This window comes from Micromys minutus, assembly GCF_963924665.1.
Source record: "Micromys minutus genome assembly, chromosome: X".
NCBI lineage: Eukaryota > Metazoa > Chordata > Mammalia > Rodentia > Muridae > Micromys > Micromys minutus.
This window is the reverse complement of record NC_137970.1, coordinates 101,256,489-101,270,061: the sequence shown is the minus strand read 5'-3', so window position 1 is coordinate 101,270,061 and position 13,573 is coordinate 101,256,489. Positions and strand designations below refer to the sequence as shown.

At 39.4% G+C, this 13,573-nt stretch overlaps 1 protein-coding gene across 1 annotated transcript in view; it reads left to right on the top strand.

The window, feature by feature from the left end:
* The window catches only part of ZNF280C (zinc finger protein 280C), a gene marked incomplete at its 5' end in the record, with an annotated part of 38,969 nt that extends 38,641 nt beyond the window's left edge, over positions 1 to 328 (top strand). Inside the window, 2 exons of the mRNA XM_080911001.1 lie at positions 58 to 94; positions 211 to 328. Of these exons, the coding sequence (XP_080767127.1) occupies positions 58 to 94; positions 211 to 226 (53 nt within the window). The 3' untranslated portion in view covers positions 227 to 328. The remainder of the gene's footprint in view (positions 1 to 57; positions 95 to 210) is intronic.
* Between the last annotated feature and the right edge of the window lie 13,245 nt (positions 329 to 13,573).

Genomic DNA, 13,573 nt, shown 5'->3' with positions numbered 1-13,573 from the left:
TTGATACTCTGCCTTCATGTATTACATCGGTAACCATAAAACCTTCTCTGATTGCAGTTACTGAAAGAACCGTAACTTCTGAATCCACTTCTGAGTAAGTCTAATTTTCATTCAGCACAAATTTGACAGATTTTGAGCACTGCTGCAAATGGATCACTAATAGCAATGAAAAATATTAAAGTGGCTTTGTCTTTTGTTTTTGTTTTAAAGTGGCTTGTTCAAATAGATTCCTGCTCTATGAAGCTCGTCCAACCTGGTGCAAGACAAGTTGGAATTTCCTAAGTTCAAAGTTCTGCTGTATTTGCTTTCCCAGATGCAGTTTCCTAAGTTCAAAGTTCTGAAATGTTTTCATGAAGCCAGTTAAAAGTCACAACACTAGCTCTCATTAGCTACAGATGGCCGTAGATCCTTACTCTATCTTATCTTAGCCTCGGGTTAGCAGATCTTAACATACTTTTCTTCTCCAGTTGGCTCCAGAGAAGGACCTTTAGTTGTTGTAGTCTATTCTCTCATTGTTTCAGATAATTTGGATTTTTCTCTGCTGTACTTGCCTTCAGAATATTATATGTCAGATGGTATATATAGCTAGTCTGGTTCCTTTTTTTTTCTGTTTTATCTGCTTCTTAATTTCTTAAGTCTTGGTTGTCGAATACCTTCTCTTTCCTTCATATTTTTTTTTGTCTGCCATTGGTCTATTTTTCAGATACAAAGGCAACACAGAAATTTCAAAAGAAATGTCCAGTGTCCTCCTGGACAGTGCCCCCCTTCAGTGGACACAACTGATGCTTGGTCTCTCTTTCCAAGGAATGTGATTTATTTGACTGTGAGACCTGTTTTAATGTGTGGCCTTAGAATTTTATCAGTTCTTAGGCAGAGTTCCTTCCTACCTGCCTGGCCTTCCATAAGGCTGATATGGATACGGGCCATGAATGCCTCTAAAGTGCACCAAATAGATTTGAGCACAACTTCCCTCAGAGGGCCTTGGTTCTTAAGTATAAGCATATGAGTTTATTCTAATCATGAAAGACCATCAAGTGAGTGAAGCTTACATCTATATTCTTGGAAAAACAAACTTTTGTGAAGTTATGTCTCCAAAGTAACAGTTCTTTATGCTATCATTTAAAGTTGTAGCCACTATTCCATGAGTTCTCGACAATTCTAGTGTTGAATAATTGTTGACAATTACATTTTATAGTTTAATTTTTGTCATTCACCAAATTTATTATCTACATTTGTAATTTCTGCTTAATTCTTTTCTTTTGTGTTTGCTTAAAATGCCAAGAAATTTCTTTAAAACTCTCTACATATTTCATGCATCTACCTATTGTTAATTTCTCTCTTTTTCCTTTTTTTTTTTTGAGGCGTGGTCTATATTATAGCCCTGGCTATCCTGATACTCACTATGTAGATCAGGCTAACCTTAAACTCATAGATTTCTGCCTGCCTCTTCCTCGCAAGTGCTGAATTTAAAGGCATGAGTGATACTTGTTCAGTTCATTAGACATTAATGTATTTCTCTCTATGTTGAGACTATCATAACATCTTAGTGGTCAGGAATTCAAGACAAAGAACAAAAACTCCGCTTACAGATTTTAAAAGAAGTTTTAAGCTACATTGCTATTAACTTAGTAATTATCTTCTTAGCCATTAATGTAATTCCTTAGATAAATATAATATATTCAAAAATATTGGGACCAAAAATGCACTTGTTTCTTGCCCACAAATATATAGAGAGATGTGTATATTTTTATTTTGGTGTTTGTTTATTTTGGTTACATCAAATAGAGATTTTTCTGAACAGTTTTGATGTTACTTATTTTTTTAATAAAATTTGTATTGTTAAACACTCTTGGGAATTATTTTATAATAAATAAAATTATATAAAAACCTATAGATTATATTGTCTAACAAGAATTGTTTTTCTTCTCACATGGAAGATTGCCTGCTTTGTCTATTTTTATCTTTATCTATCGAATGCATCTCGTTTTGTTTCCTTAAGCACACTTACTTATACTTTACTAATGTGAACTATTTTACAAGCAAGCAAAAGATGGGCTGAAGAGATGGCTCATCTGATAAGAACACTGGGTACTCTGATAAGAACACTGGCTTCTCTTCCAGACGACCCAGGTTCAATTACAAGCACCTATAGTAGCTCACAACTATCTGCAACGTCTGTGCCAGAGATTCTGATGTCCTACTCTGGCCTCCACGTGCACTAAGCATACATCTGGAATACAGATGTACATGCAGGCAAAACACCCGTACACATAAACATAAAAATTAAAAGAAAAATTGAAAACCCTAGGTTTTTCTATGTAGTCCTGGCTGTCCTAGAACGTGCAGTGTGGACCAGGCCGAACACAAACAACTCAAACTCACAGAGACCCACTTGCCTCTGCTGAGTGCTGAATGCTGAGTTAAAAGACATGTGTCACCACAACTGAACTTAAAAAAAAAAAAAAAAAAAAAAAAAAAAAAAAAAAAAGCTAACAAAGGACTTGTTTTCTTAATTGTGATTAAAGGAGACAGTCTCGAGTCCCAATTCAATAATAAGGGTTTTAACTGGCTAGCCAGTTATTTTATGCTGTTTTTACTTGAAATCAGATCTATATGACTGGACTTTAAAACATACTCTAGAAATATTTTTGTGCCTAACTCAGGGTTTTGTTTTTTTTTTTTTTTTTTTTTTTTTTGTCAGTTACCATTTTTCCATTCAATTTTTAAAACATTCTGTTTTTAATGGTATTAATGAAATCCCAATTTTTAAATGTTAAACTCTTACCAAAAAGTAACTTCTTTCTAATATAGTTGAAAAATATGATGTAGCAGTGTGTAAGTCAAGAATATGGTTTTCTGACATTCCGTGAGACTATTCCTTAAAGCTCTGTGTCTTGTAATCTTTTTTAACTTTACATTTCAGGCAATCACTATAAGCTTGCTTATATAAGTTTTCCTTGTTAGTAAAGCGTTTTATCTTGACACTCCTCCTTTTTCTTCAGGCTAGTCCAGGTTTTTCCAGTTCGATGTCGCCATGGCATGAAACCTCATGGTGGCTTTTGTTCCCCAGTTGAATAAGAACTACAACTGGTTTACTTTCAGGTTGTTACAATTATTAGAACAATAATCACTAGATCAGTGGTGGTGGTGGTGGCGCACACCTTTAGTGCCAGTCCTCAGGAGTCAGGGGAGGACAGATCTCTGAGTTCAAGCCCAGCCTGGTCTCCAGAGCAAGTTCCAGGACAGTCAGTACTACACAGTGAAACCCTACCTTGAAAACCCAATAATAAAAATAATTACTAAATAACAGAGACTTAGATTCCCCCCCCCCCCCATTTTGACAACACAGAGTTGAATCTCTTTGGTTTGTTCAACAAATATTTAATGAGAACTTACTGATTGCCACTCTTTAATTGAAATCACTACCCTTGAGAAATTTGTATTTCAATAGTTGGGGGAACAGACAATAGAAAATAAATAGTCTTAGGTGCCTCTCAGTAAAGGAACAAAGACTTTCCGAAAATACCTAACAGCTCAATAAATGGTTAGAAGAATGGGTAAAAGAATTGCAAAGCAGCGAAGGAAGCAGAGTGAAGTGACAGCCTAAGACAGGGGAGACAGTCCAACTGTATATCTGACATGAAATTAGGATCTACTTTCATTTCAAATGTTATCCCGTTTCCCCTCTGGAGTCCCACATTCCTTTCTCCCTCCCCTGCCTCTATGAGAGTGCTCACCCACCCACCCCCTCTCCCTGCCCTGGCACTCCCCCACACTGGAGTATTGAGCCTTGACAGGACCAAGGGCCTCCTCTCCCATTGATGCCCAACAAGGCCATCCTCTGCTACATATGCAGCTGGAGCCATGGGTCTCTCCATGTGTGCTCATTGGTTGGTGATTTAGGCTCTGGGAGCTCCGGGGGGTCCAGTTGGCTGATATAGTTGTTCTTCCTGTGGGCTTGAAAACCCCTTAAGCTCATTCAGGCCTTTTTTTCAATTCCTCTATTTGGGACCCTGTTTTTAGTCCAATGGTTGGCTTCGAGCATCTGCCTCTGTATTTGTCAGGCTCTGGCAGAACCTCTCAGGAGACAGCTATATTAGGCTCCTGTCAGCAAGCAGTTCTTGGTATCAGCAATATTGTCTGGATTTGGTGATTGTATGTGGGGTTTGGTGACTATATGTGGGATGGATCTGTATATGGACTGTATATGTGGGGCCTTCTCTGGATGGCCTTTCCTTCAGTCTCTGCTCCACATTTTGTCTCTATATTTCCTCCTGTGAATATTTTGTTCCCCCTTCTAAGAAGGACTGAAGCATCCACTCTTTGGTCTTCCTTCTTCTTGAGCTTCATGTGGTCTGTGGATTGTATCTTGGGTATTCCAAGCTTTTTGGCTAATATTCACTTATCAGTGAGGGCATACCATGTGTGGGTTTGTGTGTGTGGGGGGGGGGTTAAGTTACCTCACTCAGAATGGTATTTTCTACTTTCATCCATTTGCCTAACAATTTCATGAAGTCATTGTTTTTAATAGCTGAGTAGTACTCCATTGTGTAAATGTACCAAATTTTCTGTATCCATTCCTCTGTTGAAAGACATCTGGGTTCTTTCCAGCTTCTGGCTATTATAAATAAGGCTGCTATGAACATAGTGAAGCATGTGTCCTTGTTAGATGTTGGAGCATCATTTGGGTATATGCCCAGGAGTGGAATAGCTGGGTACTGAGGTAGTACTATGTCCAATTTTCTGAGAAAGTGCCAGACTGATTTCCAGAGTGGTTGTGCCAGTTTACAACCCCACCAACAGTGGAGAAGTGGTCCTCTTCCTCCACATCCTCGCCAGCATCTGCTGTCATCTGAGTTTTTGATATTAGCCATTCTGACTGGTGTGAGGTGGAATCTCAGGGTTGTTTTGATTTGCATTTCCCTGATGGCTAATAACTGATTCTCTGCCATTCCATATTCTTCAGTTGAGAAGTCTTTGTTTTGCTCTGTTCTCCATTTTAATAGGGTTATGTGATTCTCTGGATTCTAACTTTTTGAGTTCATTGTATATATTGGATATTAGTCCTCTATCAGATGTAGGATTGGTAAAGATCCTTTCCCAGTCTGTTGGTTGCCATTTTGTCCTATTAACAATATCCTTTGCCTTACAGAAGCTTTACAGTTTTATGAGGTCCCATTTGTGGATTCTTGATCTTAGAGCACATGCATTGCTGTTCTGTTCAGGAAATTTTCTCATGTGCCTATATGTTTGAGGCTCTTTCCCAATTTCTCTTCTATTAGTCTCAGTGTATCAAATTTTATGTGGAGGTCCTTGATCCACTTGGGCTTGAGGTTTGTGCAGGGTGATAAGAATGGATAAATTTTCATTTTTCTACATGCTGACTGCCAGTTGAACTGGCACTAACTGTTGAAAATGCTGTCTTTTTTCCATTGGATGGTTTTAGTTTCTTTGTCAAAGATCAAGTGACCATAGGCGTGTGGGTTCATTTCTAGATCTTCAAGTCTATTCCATTGATCTACCTGCCTATCTCTGTACCAGTACCATATAGTTTTTATCACAATTGATCTGTAATACAGCTTTAGGTTGGGGATCGTGATTCCCCCAGAAATTCTTTTATTGTTGAGAATAGTTTTTGATATCCTGTTTTGTTTTTGTTTTTTTATTATTCCAATGAATTTGCAAATTGCTCTTTCTAGCTCTATGAAGAATTGAGTTAGAATTTTGATAGGAATTGCATTGAATCTGTAGATTGCTTTTGGTAAGATGGCCAATTTTACTATATTAATCCAGCCAATCCATGAGCAGTTAATATATGCTAATAAAACTGAAATGAATTGGATAGATGGCTCAGCCATTTAAGGGCTAGTCTCAGAGAGCTTGGTTCCCAACACCCATGGCAGTCTCTCCAGTACCTTTGACCTGGGCAGTGATGGTTTATGCCTTTAATCCCAGCACTCTGGAGGCAGAGGCAGGCAGATATCTGAGTTTGAGGCCAGCCTGGACTACAGAGCAAGCTCCGGGGTGGCCAAGGCTGTTAAACAGAAAAACTCTGTCTCAAAAACAACAAAGTATAAAATCGCCAAACAAGTGACAGAAATACAAACATTGAACAAATCAAATCAATAAGTGAATGTATTATTTCTCCAAAAAAAAAAAGTGGAGAAATGGTTTGGCAGTTAAGAGCACTGGCTGCTCTTTCAGAGGACTAGGTTTTAATTTCCCACACCCAAAGACATTGATAACCATCTGTACTGAGTAGATGCTCTCTACTGGCCTCCATGGGCACTACATGCATGTGGTGAACAGACATGTAAAAGCAACCATATGCATAAAATAATAAGCAAAGAGCATATACAGGCTGCGCTGAGTCTTCCTCCTGGCACATGTGGAGCAGAAGAATGCCTTGTCTGGCCTCAGTGGAACAAGATTTGCCTAATTGTGTAGAAAGGTGATACCCCAGCAAAGGGGGATGCTCAGGATGTTGGGAGGGGGAGCACCCTCTCAGAGGCAATGGGGAGTGGGTGAAGAACTCTGGGAAGGAGGACCGGAAAGGGGAAAAACATTTGGGATGTAAATAAAAAGGTTTTTTTTAAGTCTTATTTTTAAAGAAAGAATAGAACTGTTAGGATTGCTCAGCAAGAAAAAGTCGTGCCACCGAGCCTAATAACTTGAATTTGATCCTTGGAACTCTCATGATGGAAAGAGGGATTTGGCTCCTACAAGTTGTCCTCTCAGCTCTACACACGTGCCCTGGCATGCATATACACACAATAAATAATGTATCTTTTCCTTTAAAAGATATGCCAGTGACTGATAAACACAAAAACATATGCTCAACTTGCTTAACCATCAGGAAAAGGCGAATTTCAACCACATTGATATTTTCATCTTGCCACAATTGATGAATGGCCATCATCATAAGGTTGTGAGGAGAGGACATTGTCCGATCACCGGCAGGAATGTAAACTCATGAAACCACTATGGAACTCGGTGAGGTTCCCCAAAAATCTAAAAGAGAGGTGCCATATAACTCAGCTGGTCCTCTTCTGCCTAGATACCTAAAGGAACCACAGAACTCCTTGCATGTCTATATGTGTTGCCAGTCTATTCACAATAGTCTGGATATGAAATACCTTGATGCTCCTCAACAGGTGAATGTGGAAATGAATGAGTAAAGAAAGGGTGGTGCATATACTCTGGAGTTTTTGTTAGCCATAAAGGTGATGATAACTGTGTCCTCTGCACGGAAGTAGATAGGAGTGGAGCTGATTGTGTTTAAGTCGGACTCGGAAAGATATCACCTTTTCTTTCATATCTGGAAAGTAAGTGGTGTGAGGGTGTGTGTGTGTGTGTGTGTGTGTGCATGCATGTGAAGGAAGAGGACTATGGAAGAGAGAACAAGACATCATGATGATATGAAAACTAGAATGAAACATTACTTCTTGATACATCTGGGTATTTTGCCTACATATATGTCTGTACACCGTGTGCATTAAGGTGCCCTTGAAGTGTCAGTATCAGCATCTCTAGAACTGGAGTTAGAGGTGTTGTAAACCATACACTGTGAGTGCTAAGAATGAACCTGGGTCCCAGGCAGAACAATCAAGTGCTCTTAACCGCTGAGTCTACTCTCCAGCTAGTCCTATTTTCTTCCTTTATAAAGAGCTTGAGTTTACTTTTCCTTAAGTTGTGAAGAACTTATTTTTAACAACACCTCATATACCTATTTTTAACTTCATATGCCTTAGTTCTCTGAAACTCAATGTCTTGTTCTTAGTGCTTTTTGTATTTGACCAGTGGGAAGAGTTTTCTTCCTGAACAAATTTAAGGGGTTTCTTGTTTCTCCCAACTGCTTTTAATCATTCATAATAAATATATTTGTCACATATTTATATCTATCTACATATACAGCTATATAAATAGCTATGTGTATGACATATATGTATATATACACATATATAAATATACATATATGTGTATATTTATGTATGTATGTATATATATATATATATATATATATATATATATATATATATATATATATATATATATATATATATATGGCTGTCATGTATGGTGGTGTGTTTAGAGAACAGCCTTGAATAATGATACTATGTGTTAACTACTGTCACTACTAATAATAATCCTGAGGAGTGACACCAGAATGTACATGGTAATGAAATCTAGCAGTTCATCATCACTGTGGCTAGTCATAACTTTCATTTATCAGTCCTAGGTCTTGCAATACCATGGTGCTGCATGGGGGACTTAGTTTGCTTGCGGGTTTTTTGTTTTGTTTTGCTTTTTGAAATGGGATGGGATGAGACAAACTCTTACTATGTAGCACTGGATTTACTATGTAGAGCAGCCTGGCCTTGAATTCTTTTGTGTGTGTGTGTGTGTGTGTGTGTGTGTGTGTGTGTGTCTGTGTGTGTGTGTGTGTCTGTGTGTGTGTGTGCACGCGCACGTGCACGAGAGCGCTCACTCTAGCCTCTTCCTCTCAATGGCTGAGATTAGAGGTGTGTATCTGAAAACTAAGATGATACCACCTTGCTGAAAAAGCACTATAGAATCCTATCTCATTTGGAAGAAAACCTTCCTCTTACATTTAGAAAAAGAATGCTTTTTTGTGGTGCTTGAGATTGAACCCAAGGCCTTGCATATGCTAAGCATACACTGTCAGTTACATAGCCTTTAGTGGAGGTTTGGCCTCAAAATTTTTTGTTGTTGTTGATTCCTTTATTTGGGGTTTGTTGTTGTTGTTGGTAGTGGTGGTGGTGGTGGTGGTAATTTGCTTGTTGACACTGGGTTTCTCTATGTAGCCTGGCTGTTCTGGAGCTCAGTCTGTAAACCAGGCTGCTGGCCTTGAACTCACAGAGATCCCTCTGCCTGTCCTTCCTGAGTGCTGGGACTAAAGGTGTGCACCACTGCCTGGCTCGGCCTCAAACTCTTCATCCTCCAGCCTCAACCTCCCAAGTGTTGGGACTGTAGGCATGTGATTCGATGACTGAGAATCCATTGACAGAAGGATTCTGGCTGAGCGTGGTGAACACCTGTAATCTCAGCATGATGGGGACGGAGGCAGGATAGTGTAAGGCTACTCTATGCTGTAGTTCGAATCCCTGCTCCAAAACGTTTTATTAATTATTACCAGGAATTCGCTTCCAGAAATCTTGGCTATTTACTCAATGCTTTTAATTTTTGAAAACATATTATATCAATAGTAAAATGTCCTTGTTTTGAAAAATTAAAAGGTATGTTTGGGATCATTCTTTACCCATGATCTCCATTTCCCTCTATTCCATAGTTTTCCATCAAAATCTATCTAATTAGTTGAATTATAGTATAGTCTAGTATGCTATAATTTGCTTAAATTTATTACATTCACTTATATAATAATTTATTTTGAGTTATGTGTATGGGTGTGCACATGCTATAGTTCATGAGATGAAAGACACTTTAGGAAGTCTGTTCTCCTACCATGTGGGTTCTATGAATCAAACTCAAGTTTGGCCATGGGCACTTTTGTTGGTTGAGCCATCTCACCAGCTCTGGAATGATGTATTACCATTAAGCAAATCTTCAGAGACTCTGAACATAATTGTTAGTAAAGGAATAGGCTATTTAACGAGTTGTTTCTCTATTGATTGGATCAAAATGCCCTAAAGACAATATGAAATATTTTATTGACTAAGTTATTATTCACTTTACATCCCAAATGCAGCTTTCCCTTCATCTTCCCCTCCCAGTTGCTCCCTCTCAAAAGTGCTAACATTTTTGCATGATATACCATTTTCTGTGCTTTGTTTTTAGTAAAATCAGATCATTTTCTTCCTGATACTAAAGTTTTTAGGGAATTGGGGGTAGGATTTTTTGGGTTTGGTTGATTTTTTTTTTTTTCTGGTGGTGCTAGAAATGGAACTCAGAGGCTTCATGCATACTAGGCAAGTGCTCTACCACTGACCTGTACCCCAGCTGAAATGGTAGTACATGCCTGCCATCCCAGTGCCCAAGAGATTGAGGCACGGGAATTGAAAGTTTCATCCTAAGCTGTTACATATTGAACTCCTGAACAGCCTGAGTTACAGAGTGACACACTATTTCAAAAAGCCAATTAATAGTCTTACAGCTGTCATTAATTCAGTGGGAACCACAAAGGCAGCAAACTGAGTTAATACATGGCTAAATAAACCAGACTGGGCACTTGATTATTTTAAGCCAAGAGGACATGTAACTTCGGGAAAGACCATTTGACCTGCATTTTCGACATACAGCAAGTCATAATGGTTCTTTCAGGAGGAATGGCCTTCACATACCAAAGCTGGGAAAAGGCCTTGGTCACAAGACACTGGTCATTAAGGCTGCAGTGACCTTGAATAAACAAACTCTTTGACATAACCCTTATCTTCCAGTAGTGACTACATCCCTACCACGTACCTCTATAAGGACAACCTTAGGATTTAATAACCTAGTTCAGATATAAAAAAATAAAACTTTACAGATTTATTATCCTTGACCTAAAAAGTATGAATGCATCAATCATGCTTGGGTCATTTCTTCAGAATCCGGTGTTTTGAAATTTTCTGTGTACATGTAACATTAACTGAGAAAAAAAAATCAATGATCTTGACAAGAACTGATTGTGTCAATCAGTTCTTGTATGAATTGATCTTGCCAAGGAACCCACACACAAACTAAGAAGAATAGAGCTAACCTCTTTGTCGAGTAGTCTGATTCCACTCTGTGAGGTCACTGGAAGGATGCTCAGGACAGTATCGGAGGTAGCTCCCGTTTATTTGATTTTGGTTTTATATTTTTATTTGTCGGTTTTTCAGGACAAGGTTTCTCTATGTAGCCTTGGCTGTCCTGGAACTCATTCTATAGACCAGGCTGGCTTTGAACTCAGAGCTCTGCTTGCCTCTGCCTCTGCCTCCTGAATGCTGAGATTAAAGGTATGTGCCACTGCCGCCTGATACCACTTTATCGGATTTCCATACGGGGTTGGGTAGGCTCAAGTCAGCCAGGTTTCTTACCCATGATTCTGCTTAAAGCTTCTTCTAAGATTAAATGCAAAGTCACACTACTTATTGGGGAAGAAGTAAGTACCAATCACAGAATCGGAGGTAAGCACAAAGTTCATTTCTTGTTCTGGTTCAGCTGCATCATATGTGAGCTCCTGGGTAGCCTGAGCACAGAGTGAGACACTGATTCAAAGGCACTCAATATGCCCAGTCACTTTCCCTGGCTTCCTATCTGTTCCCAGCACAGGTGAAGTGTTGGTTTTTTAATCTCCCTGATTGTCCACTCTGCTGCTATGCCATGGCTCTTAACAGGCTTCCCTGGGGAGAGTGAAACCAGAGCGATTTGACGGAGTAATTCCTGAACACCTTCAGGCCATTTCCTTTTGTAAGACTATTTTAGCTTCTGTTGCCTAAATGCCTGAGTTGGGACTAGGATTTGTTCCTGCAGCTTGAGCAAATTCAGACACTGTTCAAGAACAGACCCACTTTGCTGCATTAATTAACTTCACCAGCAGGGGGCGTGTGCTAGACATGCGCTCCTCCCCTCCAGAGCCAATTTTGTCTCTTGCATCTAGAGTGGCTCTCAGAGTGGAAGTATACTCAGGATTAGTCTCCCCAAGTCTCTTGAAGTTAAGAGGCTCTTACCTACTAGTTTCAGGCAAACAGCCCACGGACAATGGGCATGACCAAAATAGTTTCATTTTTCTTGCTTAGAGCCTGAAAGGATCCACTTCACCCAGCTGGGTTCCCTGGAAACCCAGAGTGCCCCTATTGTTCACACAGCTGGCTTTACTATTGTGACTCAAGAAAGGTAGCTTCTGCTTTCAGAGCTTGTCAGAAAGCTTAGAGAAAGGTACACACAAAGAGCCATGGAGACACCACAGAATCATCGGTGAACATTTTAAGAATTCAAATTTCTGAGCCCCATTTTAGAGTTTCTAAATAGACTGGGTTGGAAATCTGCACTGCAGCCATTTGCGACCCCACAGTTAGCTTGAACCAGCATTTGAGAACCACTCATTCAAGAGAATCCCGAATGAGATGTTTCATTGAACCTAACACCCCTGCATAGCCCCTTAGGGACATGGGGCAGCCAAAGGATTTGGATTAACCCAGGTGGTTTCACTGTGTGAATCATGCTGGGATCCTTGAGAAACTTAAAGGTAGTTCAGGAGATAAACTGGCCTTCTCCAAAGGAGCAAATACCCTATTTTTATTTAACATAAAAATAAATTCATGGAGTGAAGGTGCGGTTTCCCAGTGTAGGGGAATGCCAAGGCGCTGAGATGGAGAAGGTGGTTGGGAGGGGAAATACTTTCATGGAGGCAAGTGGAGGGATGGGAGTGGGGGGGAGGGGATAACATTTGAAATGTAAACACAGAATATCCAATAAAAATTTTAATTAAAAAAGATTTGAAAAAATCATATATAATACTATATTTGCTTTGTATGATTTAAAAGTATATCCTTTGAATGATTGTCTGATTTCTAGAAGATTTTATTTTTGACTCAATGCCCTTTCCTAGTTTCCATTTAAAAACTAAAATAAAATATGGGCTGGAGAGATGGCTCGGTGGGTAAAGGTGCTGCTGCCATATCTGATGACCTGAGTTCAATTCCTGGAACCCACATGGTGTAAGGAGACAATCAACTCCTGCAGGCCGTCCTGTGACTTCCACACACATATTGGCATGCTTTGTCACACCACACACACAAATAAATAAATATAATAAAACATAAAAAGATAAATACAATCTTTTTCTGGAAGCAGTCACTGGTGTTGAGTGTACAGTGTTCTATATTCTTACAACATAACCTTATACTCACTATTGTCTGATTCTTTTTTTATTGGATTTTCGACACAAGGTTTTTCTAGGTAATAGAATAGCCCTAGGCTGCCCTGGAACTTGTTCTGTAAGGTAGGCTGGCCTTGAAGTCACAGAGATCTACATCTCTGCCTGGCTTAATTCTATTATTCTTAAAAGATTTATTTTATGCACGTGAGTGTTTTTACCTGAATGTGCACCATGTGCCAGAGGAGATAAGAATTAGGCATGAGTTCCTTAAAACTAAAGTCACAAACAGTTGTGAGCCATGACGTAGATGCTGGAAATTGAACCTGGTCCTCAGCAAGAACAGCAAGTGCTTTTCATCACTGCACCATCTTACCAGCCCCGGTTGTTGAATTCTTGTTTCTAAGTAATTTTGTTATTCTGTAATTGGGTCATGGCGACCTTTGGACAGGATGTGTCTTCCTGTGACATATATTCCATGGCATTCTTTGCATAGTATGTATTTGTTAGACTTACAGGGAACAAACATCAACTTCTCATGATGAAATAAATGTGTGGGGAATGGAGTTTTTGTGAAAGAACCAGGATTGTGAAGCCGCCTATTTTTACACGTTAGAAAAGGAAGCAGAGCATCAAAGGCACATACCTCGGAAATCCGGGAAAAACATTAAATCCATATCTCCTCTCAAGACTTCAGGGTGGCGCACACCTTTAGTCCTAGCACTTGGGAAACGGAGGCAGGAGAATCTCTGAGTT